The 21,443-nt window shown below is 38.4% G+C and overlaps 1 protein-coding gene across 4 annotated transcripts in view; it reads right to left on the bottom strand.

Moving 5' to 3' along the window:
- Window positions 1-3,003: 3,003 nt before the first annotated feature.
- The window catches only part of PXYLP1 (2-phosphoxylose phosphatase 1), a 115,321-nt gene continuing 96,881 nt past the window's right edge, over window positions 3,004-21,443 (bottom strand). For all 4 annotated transcript variants that reach the window (XM_074591870.1, XM_074591872.1, XM_074591871.1 and 1 more), the window contains 4 exons: window positions 19,741-19,902; window positions 18,680-18,806; window positions 6,998-7,137; window positions 3,004-5,350 (listed from right to left, as the gene is read on the bottom strand). In XM_074591870.1, coding sequence (XP_074447971.1) covers window positions 4,419-5,350; window positions 6,998-7,137; window positions 18,680-18,806; window positions 19,741-19,902 — 1,361 coding nt within the window. In that variant the 3' untranslated portion in view covers window positions 3,004-4,418. The remainder of the gene's footprint in view (window positions 5,351-6,997; window positions 7,138-18,679; window positions 18,807-19,740; window positions 19,903-21,443) is intronic.

Below are 21,443 nucleotides of genomic sequence, written 5' to 3'. Positions count from 1 at the left end.
TGTGCAACTGCACAAGTCAATGTTTCCAGTTGGTAGGTCTCATTCATCGGTGCATCCCTATAGAAAGGGTATTCATCAATTCCCGGATAAATAAATTCCCACCGATTCCTCTTTCCATTGTTCAGGTAGTTAAATTTATTACTGTAAATAAATCCACTCACAATTGCAAATTGAATCATAAATTAGGCCAAACTTTAAAACCTAATAATTAATCAAGTTTTGATAATGCAGTTTGCTTATCATTTTGTCTTCATAGCCAAGCCAGAGGTTTGCGAGAAGGATCTCAGCCCTGCAGCTGTTTCTTTTAGCTCCAGTGGCACTGGAGATGTATCAGGTCTTTCATTGCTGCAGATCCTCTGAGTATGTGACTTAGAAGAGGTGAGTGTATCTTAATGAACTATGCATATACTTAGCATATAGCTTATTTTATTTAATTAGCTTATTTATTTATTTATTTTACCTTAGAGGTTTGGTAATGTCCACCCACTGACCCTCAGATGTACAGGTAAGCAGGTGCTAGCAACATGGTAAGTTAGTTCTTGTTCTCACTGACTGCTACAGGAAACAAGGAAACTTATTTATGACATTAACACCAAAATACGAAAAGACAGGAAAAGATACCTTTCGCTGTAACTGTTCTGCACCTTCAGCCATCTAACAATATGAAGAATCTGACCCTTCTGTACCTTTGAAAATTTTGCCCCAGATTTTCCTTAAATTCCCCAATCCAGGTTTCTCACCACTGCCCTGACCATAGTGGAAGGCCATTTTGGCTGAGACAGCAATCGTGCTCGTTGTCACGCCCAGTACAAGAGAGATGGAGCTACTGGAGGGTCCCCACTGAAGGGCCATGATGATGAAGGGGCTGGAGCTGGAGCACCCCTTACATGGGGGAAGGCTGAGAGAGCTGGCACTGCTTAGCCCAGGGAAGAGAAGGCTCAGGGGGGATCTCATCAATGTGTATAATTATATGAAGGGAAGGTGTAAAAACGGCATTTTTTCAGTGGTGCCCAGTGACAGGACAATAGGTAGTGGGGACAAACTGACACACAGGAGGGTCCACCTGAACATAAAGGAAGCTTCTTTTTTTTTTTTTTTAAGCAGTGAGGGTGACTGAGTAATGCCACAGGGTGCCCAGGGAGGTTGTGGGGTCTCTACATATATATACATATGTTTAAAGTAAGGGAACTGTAAGAACACAATGCAATGACCTGCATTTCCCTTAGAAACAGTAAAAGCTACTTACCTGTTAATTTTCATGTAACCTTGTTTCTTCTTCAAATGAAGGACAAAAGCATGCAGGAAGAGCAACAACTGGAAACAGTCAAAATAACGTAGGTGCCTTTTCACTAAACTGCATGGACGTGGCCCTGATCGTACAAACTGTTACAGAGTGGGTGCCCAAAGAAAAACTGACAAAGACATCAACAACTATTAAGTGCACTGCTTCCTTCACCTTGTTACATTCCATTATGGCCACACACCTCTTTTCTTATACATTTCTCTATGCACAAAGGTTACATTCAGCCTGTGCTCCTCCATTTTTATACTGTACACGTGTTTGTTCTTCATAAGTCACTCAGCACCACACTGACTTTCTTAAAAACATGATGTCAGAGATCATGCCTTTATTCAGAGACTGTGAAGTAAGGAGTGACAGCAGGGGGAGCACTTGGCACGAACAACGCTGGAAAGAGCATGAAGTATTCCTACACCCACTTTTTCACCCTCCTTAAACACAACAGAAGTTTGCGGGTGACAGTGACGCAAAGGTTGATGAAGAAAAAACAGAAATGAGGAATGAAATACCAGTTCCCATATCTCTCTAAGCATAAAGAGAACTCTGGCTAGAGGTTAACAATACTTCATATTCATCATTACCACCATTATTAGGGATACCTTTCAACACAGCAGCATTGGTTGAGATTAGACATCCAGAAAGGACAGACATTTGACATCTGGGTCAACCTGAGGAACTTCAGCTACTAAAAGAATCTGATCTTTCTGCATCTGTCTCACTTTCTTCTTGATGTATGACTATACACATGAACGCATTTCCTGGCATCCAACTTGACTGATTTATCTAGGGGGATTAATCCCAAGGTCTACTTACTTGAGACTTCAAGTAGAATGCTTATTAGTTGACCAGCAACCAAAGGTCCGTAAAATCAGTGCATTTTTGCTGCTATAAAAAAGAGTTAAACTAGAGGTTTGGAAAATACCTGCAATAGCCATTAATATCTGGGACCTCAGTACTTCTTTGAGCCCAGCAAATGAGAAATCCATCCAAATTCATGTCTCCTCCAATTTATGGCTGCATCTCAAAATCCCTACAGCAGACACGGGGGATCTTTCTGCAAAAGGAAAGCAAAACAAAACACTTCTACGGTCTGTCTTCAGAAGAAAATTCCTTAGCAGAGGATTTGAAGACACCAAGTCTGGCATTTGCAGAAGCTGTTACGGGTTCAAAGTTTCTAAATAACACACTTGAAATACCAATGATATGCCTATGGTAACGTTTTCTGCACTTCAGCATCATTCCTGCAAATGGTCACCAAACAGCATCAAAGCTCCAACTGATAACAGTCTGAAGAGCTACAGCTGCCTTTTGCAGATAGCTCAACAGCTCTTTGGAATAGTTGGTACTGACCGTTGCACAAACGGTTCAGTTCACATAATTTATACAAAGCAAGCTGAACTTTCAGATTCTCTCTTCCTGCTTGCCCTCCAGCACACAAACATGTATGATGACTAACGCGCTAGTCTCTCAGACAAAACGAAAACCCTTCCAGAAGTTACACATTCTAATGTGGCACAGAAGCCCCAAATTTTCTATCACAATTTCTGTTTCAACATTCATGAAATGTTTACTTGCTCCTTCTCAGATGGGGAACCAGAACATATTAAGTGCAGAAGTTACTAATGCAACAAGTAGCTTAACAATACACACTCACTTTGTTACTGCTAACAGCTAAGGAAGTCAGAATAAACATAACACACAAGTATACAAAGAGTCCCCAAAATTTTATTTAGAGAAACATGTTCGAATGCAGCATTGAAAACAGAGAGAGTGGAATGCCAATAGTCAGAGAACTTAGGCTGAGTTATTTTTTCTTTGATAAACTAGCACCATTGAATCACAAGTCACAGACTAAATTATTTCTAGAGGTGTACAAAACCTCCACCATTATAAAACTTCTTCTATGAGTTCTATTAAAAATTGGTTCTCAATTTACTAATCCTAAAGAGATGAAAGCAGTTTGAAGTACAAGTTTTCATATCTACTCATTGCTACCCATAAAAGACAGTTTATTCTTAAGTCTAAATATCCTGGAAGGGGAAAAATGTCTAAAAGTCGGCTTCACGAGTCTTTACAAACTAAACAAGTAAGAAAGATCTACTGTGTTATAAATAGACACAGTACAATATGTACAAGTCTGATCTTACAAAATAAGAGCTTCCTAGTCCATAAAAATACTAACTCAACTACAAAATTTTCTTAGTGTTTAGTCAAGCTGTCTCAAGCAATCACAATATCAAATTCCTAAAACATTGATTTGTTCCATAGCACAGCAGCTTGAACATGTTCACAATGGGAAAGAGCCCAACGCTTCACCATAAAACTGATTTCTAATCCTAATTTCCCACGCAAGTTTAGTGGTAATGTTAGTGTTTGCTATCTATTTTAATGTCACAAGACCTTTACATATTTCTAGACTGTGTTTGAACTATTCAAAGTGCTGAAAGTGCGATCAAAGAATAGAGTTTTGTATTAATTTTCCAGTACACCCTTCTCTGGCACTGGCAACAATAGCCAAGTATTTATAGGTCTGTGAGGTCAGAAAGGCACACGGTCATTTGTACATGCTGAGGGTAAGCATGCACGGATACACACATGCACTTTGCTTTAAAGACCTGCCCCTAAATATTAAAATTCTTCTTTTTGAGTAGGAATCTTCGAGATTTCCTTACAAATGGTTTAAGGCAGATGCCTGGAATTCATAAATACCTTGATACAAACTGCTTAGTATGACTGAGATGGTGGTGGAAAAAAAAGGGTGTTGGTTTTAAGCTTATCATATCCAAGTATTGCTCTGGAATACAGAGAAACAAAGTCTATGCTCTCTCACTCCATCAAGTGACGTCCAGGTTACAGTAGCCCATGTGATTTATCATTTCATTTCAGTTAACACAGCATTTGTGAGCACACACATATATGTAGCACTCCCTCGGTATTTGTTCTTCTATTGGAGACCATCTGCAGTCTGAACGAAAGTAAAACTATTTGAAGAATGTTCCAAGCAATATCCTTTTGTACTTACACATACAAGAAATAACAAAACTCAACTGCGCCTCAACCAGAATACAGACTTTCACTGATACGCAAATTAACATCGCTTCCTTTTCACTTTCCTTCCCTACAGCAGTCTTCTACGACATGCATCATAATAACTAGTGCTGTTAAAAACTAAGAACATATCCCTCTTGACAAAGTTAACAAATTTTTCTAGTGGGCACATTGGCTTGCTGAAACGTTTATAATAATCCTTGCAAAATGAGGTTTGGAATGTGACATCGGCACCGTTATACAGGATGCGGATAAAGTGTTCTTTGGGTCTCTTCCCATCCTGCCACAGCTCAAAAACTAATCTGGCAGCAAATCTTGGAAATCTGGCCTCTGTAATGCCCAAGGCACTAAGAACAGGTGACAGTGTGACATCATGTGCAGAGTAGAGAACAAAGACTTCTTCTTTCTTGCCTTCTGCAATCCGCTGCAGACGATTAACAGTCTGGTTGAGGAGAGGATGAGTAGCCAATAGTGCATACAAGAAATAAAGTTTCTTTTCCTGTCTTTCTCTCTCATCCTCCAACTGATGCCTTTTGATTACTTTGAAGTGTTCCATACTAATGCAGCCAGTTTTGGTACATGGAAAACTGACGTTGTGGCAAAAATAGCACAAGAGTGAATCTATTGGGTTAGAAGCCCTCAACTGCCTGGTGGGAATGCCTACAATCTTTGCCATATCCACATATATTTTCTCCAAATCATTGTTTTTCACCCGTAAACTGTACTGTCTGCGCTGTTCCTCTTCTAGGTAATGGTTTCGCATAGGACAGTCGCAGCTTCCAGAGCAAAAAATGGTGCTCCACTGATGCCTCATGTTAATTTTCTTCCAGTCAAAATCTGGCAAAAAGGTGTAGAGCAGTGCCAACGCACTCTGCAGGGTTCGACTTTTTCCTGTTGTCTCCAAGTAGAGCTGCTTTGCTGTCCAGTCACTCAGAAGCAGCTTATGTTTGTTTATATAAATTTCTCGTAATAGTTGTCCATTTCGCAAGTGTTGTACAACCCCTGAAAGAGAATTTTTTAAGAAATTACAACATATAATTAGAATGTTCTCAGTTTTGGAGAAAAAAAAAATAATACGGCTAGCAGTCTTACTGATAGATGAACAATTAGTTAAAAGGTTATGAACTTCAAAATTTAACTTCACCTATGCTTGACTATTAGGAAAATTGCATGAAATATAAGATACCTGCTATTCTTCAGTATCTCTCAGATTCTAGGAGCTAAACTGAGATATAGATGGTGGTTCTGTAAAATTTGTTTAAAACCTTAGCAATTTAACATTTGTTCTTTGGACTAGAGACACAATATAGACTGAATGAGTCCAACACAACTATAAAAGTAAGACAGTTATGAAGATGGATCCAGACTGCACCTGAGTCAGGTTTTCAGACAGGCAGTGAATGCTGTGCTCCCCACAAAGTTATGGCAGCCAGTAAAACTACCAGCACTCAGGAAAAGAATACACAGAACGTAAACTAGTGTGTAAACTCACAAAGCAGAGTGGTGAGGTGTGACAATGGCACCAAACTTCCTTCTCCATCTTCCTTCAGGGAGTACTCAAACTGCTTGGTAATTTATAGGCTAACGCTCTGCCTTTTCCAGATGGAAAAGAAGAGGGTGTGCATCCCTCCCACACGCCAAAACCATTACTCCAGAATCCACCTTGCTTGTGTTATCCTTTCACAGCAGCAAAGCAACAGGCGTAAACCCTGTATGACTAGAACATCTATATAACTTGCTACAGGCAACAGGAGCCCCAAATATTGGCTCAGTTACAAGCTGTGTGCAACGATGAATCCGTTTTCACACAAAACATGCTGTGTTAGGAAGAGTTCCTTGGGAACCTGAATAGATTTCTCCAAACGTCTCACTCTGCAAGATCTGACACTGGCCTAACACAAATATTACTTCTGATGGGATCCCAAAACAGATGAGGACTTGACAGGCAAGTTTTGGACTAAAAAATACAGGAGATTCCTGGAAAGACAGTTGGTAAGAAGCAAACGGTGCTAACTCCCCAGATCTTCACCACTCTCTTCATTCTCCCTTGTCAGGCCCCAAACCCACTGACTACCCTGATCCACTGTGATATCTCTTTCAGTCATTGGTTTTTAAGATAAAAAGAGCAACACAGTAAAAGCAAGGTGTGGGAATACAATGGAATGGATCATTATTAAAATGTAAAAAGACACAGGAGAACAGAAAAGTATCATTAATGTGAATTTTCAAATTAAATTAATGAATGTTGAAGAGAAAAATCCACATGTGACTAACCCTTGCTGCAATCACATTTCTACCCAGTTGTGCAACAGTATGTTTCCACGTTTGTGGGAAAGCACTTCTGTATTTTTATTTTTGACCCACAAATATGAATACACGCAGAAAAACAAATGCAAACAGACACACACAAGCCAAGCGTGACCAATCTGTAACAGAATTGGCAAGCCTGGTTTCTAGAAATGTTACCACTTTTGCAGTAGAGAATCCAATACTTTATTCCTACCCCAGCATAAGCTAGGCTATCACCAACATTAGAAGCTTCCCATAAAAAAGCATTTGTTTCAATATAAAGAAAAACAGAAGATCCCTTTTAATGCAGACTGTATTTAACAGGGCAGAGGAAAAGACAGAGCTGCTACGGAAACTTACCTGTCTGGGTAAGCTCTCCCATTTCGCACAAAGAATGACTAGGGTAACGAGGCAGGCTGCTTAGGGAACCATCCATTTGAGCTGCAGATCCTTTGGACATATGTTTAATGAAAGCTTCAAGCTGAGGATGGGAAGGTTTCCTAGAGAGGTAAATCAAAATGTGAAAACTTCCAAAAGCATATGGGAAAACAGCTCAAGGGAGTCAAGTATTCTAAGTATGTCAGCTCAGAAATTTCACGGTGTGAGGTTATTTCCCACTGAAACAACACCTGCTCTTACTCAGGACTTTTGCAAGTATGCAAAAAAATCTAATTACTTACTAACTACCAAAAAGGCATAGGGAGACTGACATCTTGTCATGTTAAAGTTATGATACCTTTAGGTAAGTAATTTGGAAATATTTCTTTGGTTTTTTGTTTTTTGTTTTTTTTTTTTTAACTCAGTCGCTAATACTGTTGTGAATTAAATAAAAAAATATCCTTACCAAAAAAATAATCTCTTCAGTTTCTGAAGTACCATTGCACTTTAACACCACAGCCAAAGGCACTAACAATCTATAAAGGGGTTCAAATAACTAGTATTTTAAGTAGATGATCTTAAAGGAATTCTCAAGTTTTGCAACGTACAACGCTGATTATAATCTCAGCCTTTATTTCTAATTACTTCAGGCTTCAAATCAACTAGCACATGTAGCCTCAACTAAGTGGTACTGGGAAAGTAGTATCAAGTGGCCCCATTAAAGTTGGAAGTCATTGTTTTGGGTATTGTACTATTCCCCAGGAAGAACGAATCCAACACTGCTGGATGCTTAAACAGAGAAGATACCCCCCCAATGCAAGTAATGAGTACCACCGGAAAAGAGATAAACACAAAAAAGTCTAGGTTAACTCACTGAAACAGAGTTCAAGTCAGTGAAAGAATGCTTAGATCTCCTAAACTGTTCTGCAAGTTTCAAATACACCACAGACTTGGTCCGCTCTTGTACTGCTGGGCTGAAAACTGCATATACAAAACAGTCCACAAACAATACAATCGAAAGGGATTTAAACCTTAAAAATAAAAATAATAATAAAAATAAATCTATACTTCTACAGCAGAAATAAAGTACACAGGGATTTCTTTGTTAAGTGTCAGTGTTCAACAAGCGTCACACAGTCAGCTCTCTACTTGTGTGCAGAACTGAATCAGAAACTGTCTGGCAACACAACTCCACCCCAGATCGTTTTCATTTTAATAGGACTTTCAGCCTGATTACAGTAAATATTTTTTTTTATGTTGCATAACAGGGAAAAAAAAATATATATATATAAAAGAAGATAAATTTGGTCAGAGAACTTTTACAGAAGTCTGGAGTTTGTGTTATTGTGCATATTTATACTTTGCTAAAATGATTAACTGTTTTGATACAAAAACTTCAAGCCTAAAAAAACTTTCAGAGTTGCAGGAACCACAAGAGGGAGCAATAACACTACTAAAGTATGAGTAAGCATCTGGAATCAAAGTGAACCAGGACAAAGACATTTATGCTTACACACAAGAGCCAGCTGAGGAACTCTCTTAAGCGCGAAAGGCCCTCTTGCAGAGCTATGCCTGCTGCATGCACATACTGTGGAGGAGGGCTCGTAAGAATCAGTGCCTCTTTCAACAGAAAGGTAGCTCATTATCGCATTATTTTATGAAAATTGAATTTTCCAATATTTAATTGACCTTCAGAAAAACAAACAAACAAAAAACCTTGGGAGGAAAATGTTACAATAAATTATGGTACTGATTTATGGTACAATAAATTCTGGCCTGTCAGAAAAAATACAAAATGAGACAAAAAGCAAAATGAGAAAAAATATCAAAGGAATTTTTTCATTTTTACTTCAAATTGAAATGAAAACCAGCCAATTTATGACATTCCAAATCCACAGCTCCTTCTATATATTATAATTTTAACAATGCAAATGAAGATGAATATTTGAGAAGCAGAGGTACATAAAAAAGGTTTTGTTCCTTTCTAAAGCAGTGGAGGCTTCCTGTTGTACTAAGCTTCCATTAGAAAGCTTAATCCGGCTCCAGATGGGAATTTCAAACAGAACTTTTTGTACATTTCCCTATTTTCACAGCCCAGCACTGCAATCTAAAAACGGAAGCATTAAGTTGAGAAAATTAAATTAAACCCATTAACAAATAGCTTTTTAAGCTTATTACAGATGTGGCAGGCTGAACTACCAATTTTCTAAATTTAGCACTTTAAAAACTCTGAACATTAATAAACTGTCAATCATAATTTTCCTTAGATCTTGTTTACATAATTAGCAAGTTCTGCAAATACATGTGCAGGACAAATAAAGGAAGTGCATTATCCATTTTGCTTTTTTGCTTACAGAAACCTGAATTTTAACAGAATCAAACCTGTACTGATAAAACTGTCAGCAATCACTTGAAGGAAGACAGGAAAGAAGAAAGGAAAGTATTTATCAGTGCTCTGCAAAGAGATTTATCTAAAAAGTGGCAAGGAAGATAAACTGGCATCCAAGATAAAATGATAAAATGTATGATAATTTATATTCCAATGTATTAATATGGCTTTTCACACACATATGCAGATGCAAGTTACTTAACTTTGGGTTGTATTATTTTTAAAGTGAGCGTGAGTTAAGCACATGCTTAAGTGAATTTTGAAATATGACTGTTAGACATATTTCTGACTATAAAGTCAAAGCTTACTACTTGTTAAATATATCCTGGGGGGGGAAAAAACCAAACAACTCAAGCAACAGAAGTAAGAGCCATTGTGCCTGAAGGGGACAGACATCTCAGACTACAATATACTTCAATCCTGAATGTAACCCTCACGTATGTAACCAAATTCTGAACGTACCAGCAATTCTCCTAATTAACCCATACAAATGAGCAAATAAAAACTCATTTTTCTCAACAGCAAAATTTACAGCACCACTCAGGCTACTGCTAACAAATGGCTCTCCCGCCCCACCCCAAGATTTCTCTTTTCTTTAGAATATGAATCCTCCTGTTGAATTGGCTAATTTACAGATGCCGCAGGAGATGGAGTATCCAGGCAACACAGCTGAGACTGCTGGGACTGTTTGAGCAGGAAGCAGAGAAAATTACTCAGTTGTATAGTTGAAAAGACTGAAATACCCTTAAAATTTAATTTCCATAAAAGTAACCAGAAAATAAAAATGGGCTAAAGAGATACCTTTCTGTAATTTGCTAGACATTACGATGGTAAGCTACTACATTCGGGAAATGTATTAATAAAATAAATATTTAAAATTTTGTCAGAACGTGGAATAGCTTTTCACCACTAGGAATAACTATACTTTCTCCTAAGTTTGAACATTTATTTCCTATTTTAATATCTGTTAATTTGCCTTTTAAGGATTTCATTTTTGTAAAACAAGATAAATTTTGTCCGTAACTAAACCAAGGACGCTTCTTTTCCCCCAAACAATGAATTTCACTTGTCTTTTTGTTATTTACAAACCAAACACTGGGGTAATAGATCCCAGATTTAATAGTGTAGTTTTTATACGCTAGCATTAAAATGGACCAACATTTAAGCCTTTATTCATCATTAAAATATCTTATTTGCAAAGGTCTTTAAAAGCTTTAATACTGAAATGTCATCTCTTTATTGCTACACTGTAACCAGTGTACATGGAAAGAAATCATACTGTGAAACTATCTGAACTACACCTATACTTCTGCCAGCAACTGAGCTGACATCCTTCAATAAAAATTTCCTTTTTCCTTGAGGAGTTTAGATACAAAAATACAGAGTTGGGGTTTTATGCTTTTTGGGGTATTTTTATGAGAAGCAAACACTAACTTGATGATTGTTCTGTACTAGCACAAAGTGAGAAATACAGTACCAGAGCGAGTATATGCACGTGACACCTCAGGAAATCTGCAGTAGATTTTGCATGGCTTAGCTATAACAGCACAATATACAGTGTCAGAAACATGCATGCAAATGCATTTATTGCATCTATTATATATGTGCTGTATATTATATAGTTACATTAAATATAACTCGTGCAGCTCAACATTAAGTTCAAACACACTATACGGCAAAGCCTCAAATCTCACATACCAGCACAGAAACTTTGTTATAGGAGGTGTTTGCACCCCACCCCCATGAGACGAACTGAATTCAAGACTTCAAGGTCAGTATTTAGAAACTGCTATAGGAGACAGCAGGGCTTTCTGCCCCGGAAGAGGTGATGCTCAGACTGTTTGAGTGCATGGAAGCCTCTTTTAGTGTGGGGATAGCTCTTTGACCTAATTGCCTTTGTTTAAACAAAATGAAAAATAAAATAATTATTATAATAATTAATTAAAAAATAATAACAACAACAACAATGAAGAACCACCTAATGAAGACCATCGCCAGACTTGATAGCTAATTCACAGAGCAGGAAGAAAATCATCCTTGCTTCTCAGGGCTACTTGTCTCAGGACCATGCAGGAAAATATTGCTATTGATTTATATTGTTTCCTTGTGAAACCTGTTCTTCCTTAGTGATCCTTGTGAGCAGACACTGGTTTTATTAAAGAATTAAAACATAAATAGAAATCAGATCTAGAGCAGAGGTTTGTTTCTCTTTTAGACCTAAGCTGCAAATAGGACTCAACAAGGTCAATTTTGGTAAAAATTCTCCACCCCTCAATCCTTATGTTTATTAATTTTAGGACTACTTTTGATCAAATTAATTCCTTGACAGGAACAGGCTGAGATTCCTTTAACATTGTTTCCTATCAAAGCTATTGGACCACTGAACTATTGCCTTATTTCTACTGTGTATACTGTAAAATGAAGTACATCATACACTTGTTTCATCAACAAACCACAGCATTCATGCTGTCCTATGACTCATTAAACAGAACACTCTTTAGAACCACCTACAAATTTCAGATTACATATCTATAAAAATTCCAAAGTTCATCTAATTAAGATAAAGTACAGTATTTAAAAAACTGATGCGTAAAGACATTACCTTGACAAGACTACCTGCAACCAAAGTTTATTTAATCATTTACATGTTCATAAAAATTCAAGAGTGGCATAAATAATGTACCTTCACCACCACATAACACGCTACAGACAAAATAAAAAAAAACGTTGGTCAAGTTTATGATTAAAAGAGAAAAGCGATAGAAGAAATACTTTCATTATTGAGATCAGTCACTAATTTCTTTAAAAGCTAAAACTGAATAGTTAAGTAGAAAACTAACAGCAGATTATGGATGCTTCGCAGCATGAAGGAGGGGTAAATGTTTTATTGTTACCTCTGTTCCTGGCCCGGGCTGTCCTCTCACAGCTCTATATTCTAGAGTTCTGCAGGAGGTCTATATGCCCCAGGAAAGAACTTGTGGAGGTAGACATTGATACAAATGAGATATTGATTTTTATTTTTTTTCTTCCCAAATAGCATTCATCTATGCAAATGTCCCCTTTGTTAGCAAATGCAGAATGCGCAAAAGCCAAGAGGACCAAAGTTCTCACAAGGAGCTGCAGAACCCTCAGTGTGTCAACTTGGTGAGTAAACGTGACCATGCCAGGCACACGCCAACTTCCTGACAAATGAACATGACCTTTTTATAATTGCATCATACCAGATTCTGTCTGCTAACTGTACCAAAAGCAAGCCCCTTTTCTCTTTACTTAAAATGCAAAAAAATATTTTATAATTTCAAGCAAAAATAACGTGTTTTCTGTGAAGTTTAAGCTGACAAAAAAAATACTAGATCAAAGGACTATACTGTTTCCTTTTTGGAAGGCAAATGACTGGAAAGAGCCACTGAAAACAACAATAGATTATTGTAGTTTACAAAAGATCTCCTTAAGACAGCATTAGCACTGTTCGGGCTTATTTACTCATAAAGGTCTTACAGCCTTTACATTTTTATACCAAACTCTATGGTGATCCAGTCTACTTCACTGCTCCTCGGAGTCTTTAGAGAAGTCAGAAGAGGCCTCAGGAGACCTTTCTTCACCTAATTCTGGTCTGGATCATGCTTTGACCTCGCTCCAAGTCAAATCCACGCTTCCTTTAGCTCACAGTATGATACTTGCCTCTCCCACACTTTTCTCTCTCATTTTTCTAGCAGTTTTAAGACGTGTATATTGAACCTAAAATTCAAATATTTGTTAGTAAGCTTCTTATGATTAACATCAACACCTCTCAAAATGCCTTAAAGCGTATGCTAATTAACCTAGCATACTATCAAATTATACCAGTCTTCTGAAATCATTTTAGCATCTTCCAAAAAGCGTTTCTTCTCTGTCTTGCATACAAACTCAAAGAAGAAAGACTGCATTTTTTTTTTTTAGGTTTTACACTATAAATACAAAGGAATAAAGAAGCAGGAGATTAATTTATTCCCCCATAAGCAAACACTACAATGAAAGGATTTTCATAACATCATTCAATTAATTTTCTTCAGGAAAAAAGTATATATTATTCAGTTCCCTTTGGAAATTTGCATCCAGAACAATGAAAATAATAATATTAATTGAAGTTTGAGATGGAAGAAATCTCCAAAGCATTTAATCCATTTGCTTATATTCATTCCACACTTACATGTCACAATCCATAATTCAAAAAACCAAAGCGTGACCTCAAGGCTATTTTGCATACCCATTAGAAGTCCATGGGGCTGTAGCATAATCTGCTTAATTAATGAATTCCATCAGCTGAATGCCAAGTCAAATAAAGAACAGACTGAATATGAGCAGCATACTTATCTGAAACTAAAGTCCAGAAAGCTTAAACAAGCCAGACTTTCAATCAGACATCTCAACTTAATTACACAGCATCAAGAAACCTTCAGTTCAAAGGTAGCAATTACATACGTCCTAATGGTCTCAGTATAAATACGTTAACAATCAAGCACCAAATTTACATCACAAAGGAATATAAGCCTGACAGTGAAACGCGGCAAATAGCTTCCTGATGTTAAAGTAATAAGTCTTCCATTCAAAACAATGGTAGAAACATAACAATTCTAGCTCTATTCAGAAGGGTCAGCTTTAACACATCTGGACAAAACGGAAGGGAGCCAGCTCCTCTAATCTTTCTGCTGCCCCTTCAAAGTTGGCCCAGGAAATTCTATTTTTCGTAAACGTAGTTCTCAAGCAGACAAGGCCTTTTTGGTAGTCCACTCACTTTTAGTGGCTGTGAATGGATGTATCATCTATACATTGATGTTCCAATGCTTCAAAAATCAGTAACAGCCAAGGGCAGATACACTGCTGGCGTCCTCACACCCTGACACTATCCCCTCTTAACTGCTCGACTTGGTCATTCTGGTGGCAGTGCCAAAAGCTGCACTACTTGCTGGCCTTTTATGGGTAGTTTTCCTGACTCCAGGACCTTCCATCTGGTATTCCTTGCCTGAAACTGAAGTGGAAATAGCTATAAAAGCTTCTCTGACAAATACAAAACTGAGGTCTCATCTGGCACTGTACTGAGAAATACAGCTATTCATCCAACTTTGTCCCTTGCAATTAACATCTTTGCATAAAGTTCTCTCACATACACTCTAACGTGACAGATATTGGACAAGATCGGAAGAACAGAGCCTTTAAGAAATCCAAAAAGAATATGGATTGTATTTCTTTACTTAGTATTTCATGCTGAAAATAATCTCACCCCTTAAAGGCAGGTCATTAAAAATGTTATCACAGCTATTAGCAAATGATTCATTTTTCATCTTGTTAGAGAAATTAATTGCCCGCTCAACTCTATGGCAGAGATACGTGGAGTTTTCTCTCCTGTCTGCAATCTCAGGGCTGCGTATCTAATTTCAGGAAGCCAGCTGGGTTGCAACACCTAAAGAGCACTGTTGGGGTTGAGCACCTCTCAAAGAATTCAGACTTCTCTTGGAGGATCTTAGGATCGTTTCTTGACAAAACATGCATTTTGGTGGAAGCTGAAGTATGAATAAAGAAAAGAAGCAGCCAACATTACAGCAGAGGAAAGCTGGGGTTTTTTTTAAAAGGTCTCAGACCACTATTGCTTATAAACCTTGTTTTGAGTGGTGTTCATAGACAGGCATTCCAAAAGAGAGTCTCCTTTCAAAAAAAGGAGGATTTGGTTTTGCTCTATCTGATTTGATACTTGTACTTAAGCAGCTAAGAAAAATGTAAGTACATATATACACTCTAAAACCAGTTTGAATCTATTTGAATCTGCTAAATTCAATGCCGTGTTCACTGTAAAAGCCAGACTGCTTGTGTCTATTGTGCTTCCCATTTTACTTTTAAAAATGTATACATACATTTCTGTATGTATACCTGTATATATTCTAGACAAAATATATATATGTGGAATATTGCATTTTTCTTCTGTTTAGAGGAAAAAAAAAATTGTAATTTTTCCTCTATTTACATCTTCATACAAAATGTAGGCAGATAGGTAAGTAGCCCAAATATAACTTAGGAGCTCCCAAGTCTGTTTCCTACAAACAGACAGGCACACAGATGGGCTAAAACTGATGATGGTTTCAAACTTTCATAGGGTTACCCCAACCACCAGAGCAGCAGCTCGATTCAGCAATAACAGTTACTTTTCAATATCTCATGCCAGAATAGCATTACAACACTGACTGCAACTGACGACACCATTACAAGCCTTGCAAATTTCAGGACATCTACTAATAAATAACAACAGCAATTTCTTTTATGCAGTCAGACATCTGAAAAGAAAAGCAACATTGGCTGGATGGTCGCACTCAAATAGTTGCTGTCAACGGCTCGATGTCCAAGTCGTGACCACCAGTTATGAATGCCGTTCCTCAGGGGTCGGTACCAGGACCAGCGCTGTTTAACATCTTTGTTGGCAATAAGGACAGTGGGATTAAGTGCACCCTCAGCAAGTTTGCTGATGACCCCAAGCTGTATGGAGTTGTTGACACGCTGGAGAGAAGGGATGCCATCCAGAGGGACCTGGACAGGCTTGAGAGGTGGGCCCATGTGAACCTAATGAAGCTCAACAAGGCCAAGTGCAAGAAACCTGGGTTTCTGCACCTGGGTCATGGCAATCCCAAGCACAAATACAGGCTGGGCGGAGAATTGATGGAGAGCAGCCCTGAGGAGAAGGACTTGGAGCTGTGGGTGGATGAGAAGCTGGACATGAGCCAGCAATGTGCACTTGCAGCCCAGAAAGCCAACCGCATCCTGGGCTGCATCAAAAGAAGCGTGGCCAGCAGGGCAAGGGAAGTGATTCTGCCCTTCTACTCTGCTCTCATGAGACCCCATCTGGAGTGCTGTGTCCAGCTGTAGGGCCCACAGCACGGGAAAAACAGATTCATGTCCATAGCAATTAGGTATGACACGGACCTGTTGGAGCAAGTCCAGAAGAGGGCCACAAAAATGATCAGAGGGCTGGAGTACCTCTGCTATGAGGACAGGCTGAGAGAGCTGGGGTTGTTCAGCCTGGAGAAGAGAAGGCTCCAGGGAGACCTTATAGCCCCTTCCAGTACCTGAAGGGGGCCTACAGGAAAGATGGGGAGGGACTCTTTATCAGGGAGCGTAGTGATAGGACGAGGGGTATCGGTTTTCAACTGGAAGAGGGGAGATTTAGATTGGATATTAGGAAGAAATTCTTTACTGTGAGGGTGGTGAGGCACTGGAACAGGCTGCCCAGAGAAGCTGTGGATGCCCCATCCCTGGAGGTGTTCCAGGCCAGGTTGGATGGGGCTTTGAGCAGCCTGGTCTAGTGGGAGGTGTCCCTGCCCATGGCAGGGGGGTGGAACTAGATAATCTTTAAGGTCCCTTCCAACCCAAACCATTCTGTGAGTCTATGAACATATTTTAGCTTTCTTCAGAAAAAGATCCAATTTGCTGATCATTTTCTGCCAGCCTTTTTGTCCACCACTTTATGCATCTAGTTAGTAAACCTCTTTAATCAAGCTTCCCATCACCTTTACAAGTTTGAGATGAAGCTACACTTAATAATTAGTTTCAGGTATTCCTTCATATCACTTCAGCATATTTTAACAGCATTGCTACTGCACTATATTACTACTGCATTTGGGTTTTAATATACTTGAGCCAGAAATTGACACAGGACCATATATGAAAATTGGTTCACTTTTCTAAATGGAATTGCCGCAGACTAGCTAGTCACAAACCGAAGGGTGTACCGTAATCCATCTCCTCCTTCAGAGAGATTCTTTTGTTAAAAGCCCAGAGGAAAAGCTGAAAGGACAGAGTATTTCAGAAGAAAAGATAAAATCAGAAATGCTGTTGATGACGGTAAGCTACTAAAATTTTAATGAACACGGCCCATGAATCTATCAAAACAAGAAACACGCATTTGATATATCTAAGTCAGGAACGCACTTTCACTGTGCCATTAACACTTCCAGCGCAACAGAGTAAAGCTCCTTCTGAATAATTCTACACCAGAAAAGCATGAACCTCATCTCTTTGAAGACAGATTCCATGCTATTCTGGAAAAAGGTGTTTATGGTACATCTACGCTGTTTTGTGTACCAGTAGATGAGGAGACCCACTATGCCTCTTTTCCCAGGTGCACAAAGCAGCCCCAACTCACTGAAATCTTCACACCTGACACTGTTGAGTGGGCAGCAGTATAAAGCTGTACATTTGCTTAGAGGTTTTGCTAACACATCTGATAGAATTAAAAGAAAAATCTCAAGAACAACTAAGTATTCAGTAGGTTCACTGGAAGGTCCTCTGTTTGAAAAAAAAAAAAAAGTAATACCACAGATCCTACTTAAAAGGAGAAAAAAAAATATGTAATCAAGAAACCTAGGACAAAGGTTGGCAATTCACATCATCACTACACTATATTATTTCTACACTATAATTTATCTTTATCAATGAGCAAACTGTAAACACAAAGGTTCTTCCACAAGGAAGAGAAGCAATTCAGACTACATCTACAGCTCAAACTGGTTCAGGTATGAAGACAAGCATCAGTAAGCGGCAAAGACGTGACATTAGACAGAAGTACGCTATACTGAAACAGAAAGGTAAATGAAGTTTTAATGGCAGTCAGACATAAATAACTTACCTGTGACAGTTCTAAACAGCAAGTGGTAACTACAGGAAAAGGGTAGTTTTCAAGTAGCAAACAGTGCACTTTCTGTTTTACTTGTATTTTAATACTTAAATGTAAAAACCCCTTCCCCCCCCCCTTAAAAGTGCTTTGATACAAATAATTAATTTAAGGAAACTCTGATAACCTCTTTTTCTGAAAAATCAAAAATAATAACATCAAACAATAATTTTCCTACAGCAGTGACCAACTGAGATCTTTTTGTATTCACCCAAAAGGAAGCGTGATTAGCTGAAATGGAAGAGACACTCTCAAACACTGCACTTACATTTTCAAAGTGTGGAGAAGCTTATCTAAGAGGAATGGTAACCTAAATATTCAACTAAATAGCTTTTGCTATTTTTGCAGAAATACCAAGAATTTCTTCTGGTCTGAACTGGTAGCGAGTAATAGGTCCTGTTTCAAAGGAAATATTGTACACCAATGATACAGCGTTGTTGGTTTTCTTTTAATCCACCACAACACACAAACATCAGAAGTCACAACGTACTTCAAGCCACACAAATTGTTTCCTGAAGAGGAACAAAATAATTATCAAGCAAAACACAGGCTTGGTAATGATAAAAGCTGAGAATTTTACCTGCTAGGCAGCAACATACAGTCAATGTCAGGTCTCTTTGTCTTGGGAATGGCGTATAGTGGATACCTATCTCCATGTCGAATCAACACTTGAACTGACACCAGCTTAAAATAATGAGGTGCATGACCTAAAGAGAAGAGGAGGGGTGGAGGAGAAAAAAAAAATAATGTAGAAAGTTAAGCCTAAATGTTTCCCTTGCACACTTTTTTCTTTTGGAAAAAAAAAAGCAGATATAATTGGCTTGATAGCTTTGGTGTTGCAATGAAAGAAAACCTCCATAAGAAATTATAGCTTACTATCCCAAGAAAGATTTCACTTTAAATTGCAAGACAACTTATTCAAGACTCAGGTTCTGAGCACGTGCTTCATAGTACCTTTAATGTCCAACAACCATACAAGTCATTATTCAAGCACTGCTCTCTGCCAGCTTGGTAAGGCTACTTTACGCTTACGATGCCCCTCTTCTGGACCCCTACCATAACGACAGATTTTGCAACATGCCTAATTTGGAGTTTTTTGATATACTAGTTTGTGATTTATTTTATACACATTAGTGGGAAATGCTAGTGAGGGAATTCATTCAGGCTAACCTGCTGCTGCAGCCACTATAGGGTGAAGAATACAAACATGTCTTCTAGCTGACTATGTCTAATGGTTTGGAGTTCCAAAATTATTTACTTGCGGTTGGGTTGGGGTTTTTTTCAGAATTCCAACTCAACTGTTTTTCAGATGTTAATAATGTAATTTGTAATGCAGCTCACTTAGAATAAGCATTATAATTTAAATATTAAATAACTATATCATTCCCACACCTTTCGCCTTTTAGGCCTCCAGTTGACCATTGACTAGAAGCAGAATCATTTCCAAAAATCAAGACAGAAAGGTGAAAAGGGAAGGAAAGAACAGCATATTTTGAATGATTTAATGTAATTCAGCAGCCAGCTGGCATTTGCTGTACCTTCTCCAGGCACCAAAGAACTGACAATGCACAAAGTTAGCGTTTCCAATGACAGCACGTAGAAGCAAGCAACTAAACTGTCGTTTGCATTCATGAAGCTTACCTTCCATGCTGCGTTCAGCAATGGTGGGAATATTGCAGTAAATATGAGCTTCATAAACAGGATCTATTGCAGGAGGCTCAGTCAGCAAATCAGGCATTATTCTCTTTCGGCTTTTAGGATTCAGACCATCTTCCCTGATGGGGTTTACTGGGATTAAATGCACTGAAAGACACAAAACATAGAGCATATACATTTAGGAGGGTTTAAGGACATATGGGACTATGATGACTTTTTTTTTTTTTTAAAAGTAATTATGCACAAAGTCTATGGTTCCCATGAAAGGATGCCACTCTACAGTTTAGATCTTTGTTCTGAATTTTTCATGATTTACATAGTCAAGAAGGCAAGCCCAGAGAGCTCTTTAGTAAAGTCAATGCCCAGCTAAGACTGCAGAAACCCATCTGGATGGAGAACTACTCTGCCTTTTGCACTCCTCTTGAAGCTGCTTTTTCTGTCAATCTCTCACGAAGCTCTACGAGCATGAATAGGAAGAAAAGGGCCATAACAGGCTCCTGTCTCTCATCATTTTACTTAAAAACTGACACTGAAGGACATCAACAAAAGACACAGCATGGTCATGATGGTACTACAAACCATCGGGAAAACAAAGTATCAAGATTGAAGGGGCTGGATTGTTCATCATTTTCCTAATCCCTGCCCTTATGTGGCTGCCTTGCCAGCCTTAAATAGTCTGACTCACCTAAAGGAAACGTACACAAAATGTAACTGAGACTACCACAAAAAATGTTAAGCACAAAGAAATGCAATTAATGGTTACACACAGCAGGGAAATCAGCAGGAATACCACCACTAGTCTTCCAACACACAGAAGCATGCTGAAGCATATCTGAATTTAAGGCCAGGGATGTATTGATGTCTTTTTAACTTGTCTTGATGTGAAAGCATGAGTTAATTTATGAGCCTTACAAGACTACACTTGTCATAACCAATGCCCACTTTCTTTTTTTCCCCTCTTACCACCTTCTGGTATTTGAATGGGGCAGATTTAGAGGTGAAAATGAGGAGGAAAAGTGCTTGTATTTTTACCTCTATGAGTCTTCTGTGATGAGAGGAGAAAAGAGAAGAAAGAAAGAAAAAATGAGAGAACAAATTTTGAAGCAGAATTTTATTAATTCTTCTCGGTCAGTTCCTAAGTTACATCTTGACTCCCAAACCTAATTTTAAAAGTGAATTTGTTCCACAATAGAGTCGTGCAGACAAAGAAAACCAATGCAGACAGCAAACTGAAGTGAAACACACTAAGGTTTTAAGAGCACAAAGCCGTTAATGTAAGACAGACTCTTCATTCTTACACTACAATACACTACTTTAAATATTTTTATGTGGTTTCTCTTTGCCTGCCAAAACCAGAATTAAAGCATTTTCCATACCCTTGCTAGCGCTGTTGACATGGCTAATACCCGCCAAGGGCAGCAACTTGAAACTTCTCCTTAAGCTGTTTCAGATTTTGCATACAACTGCCCACAGGACTGTGCTTGGTGAGAGTATTAACTGTAATTTTGACTTTGGCCACTTAAACTGCAGAGCTCAGCTGCCATTCCAGCATTTATTTTTCAGGTTCATTTTGTAGCTCCTTCCATGCTAAAACTCACGTTACCATGAGACATTGCAAACCACTGACCAAGGACCTCTGGCAGTAACACAGAGCCTTGGCAGTATCTATCAGAGGTTGGTAACTCTGG

This window comes from Larus michahellis, chromosome 6 (genome assembly GCF_964199755.1).
Source record: "Larus michahellis chromosome 6, bLarMic1.1, whole genome shotgun sequence".
NCBI lineage: Eukaryota > Metazoa > Chordata > Aves > Charadriiformes > Laridae > Larus > Larus michahellis.
Note: the sequence above shows the minus strand (reverse complement) of the source record. Positions and strands in the feature narration are given on the sequence as shown.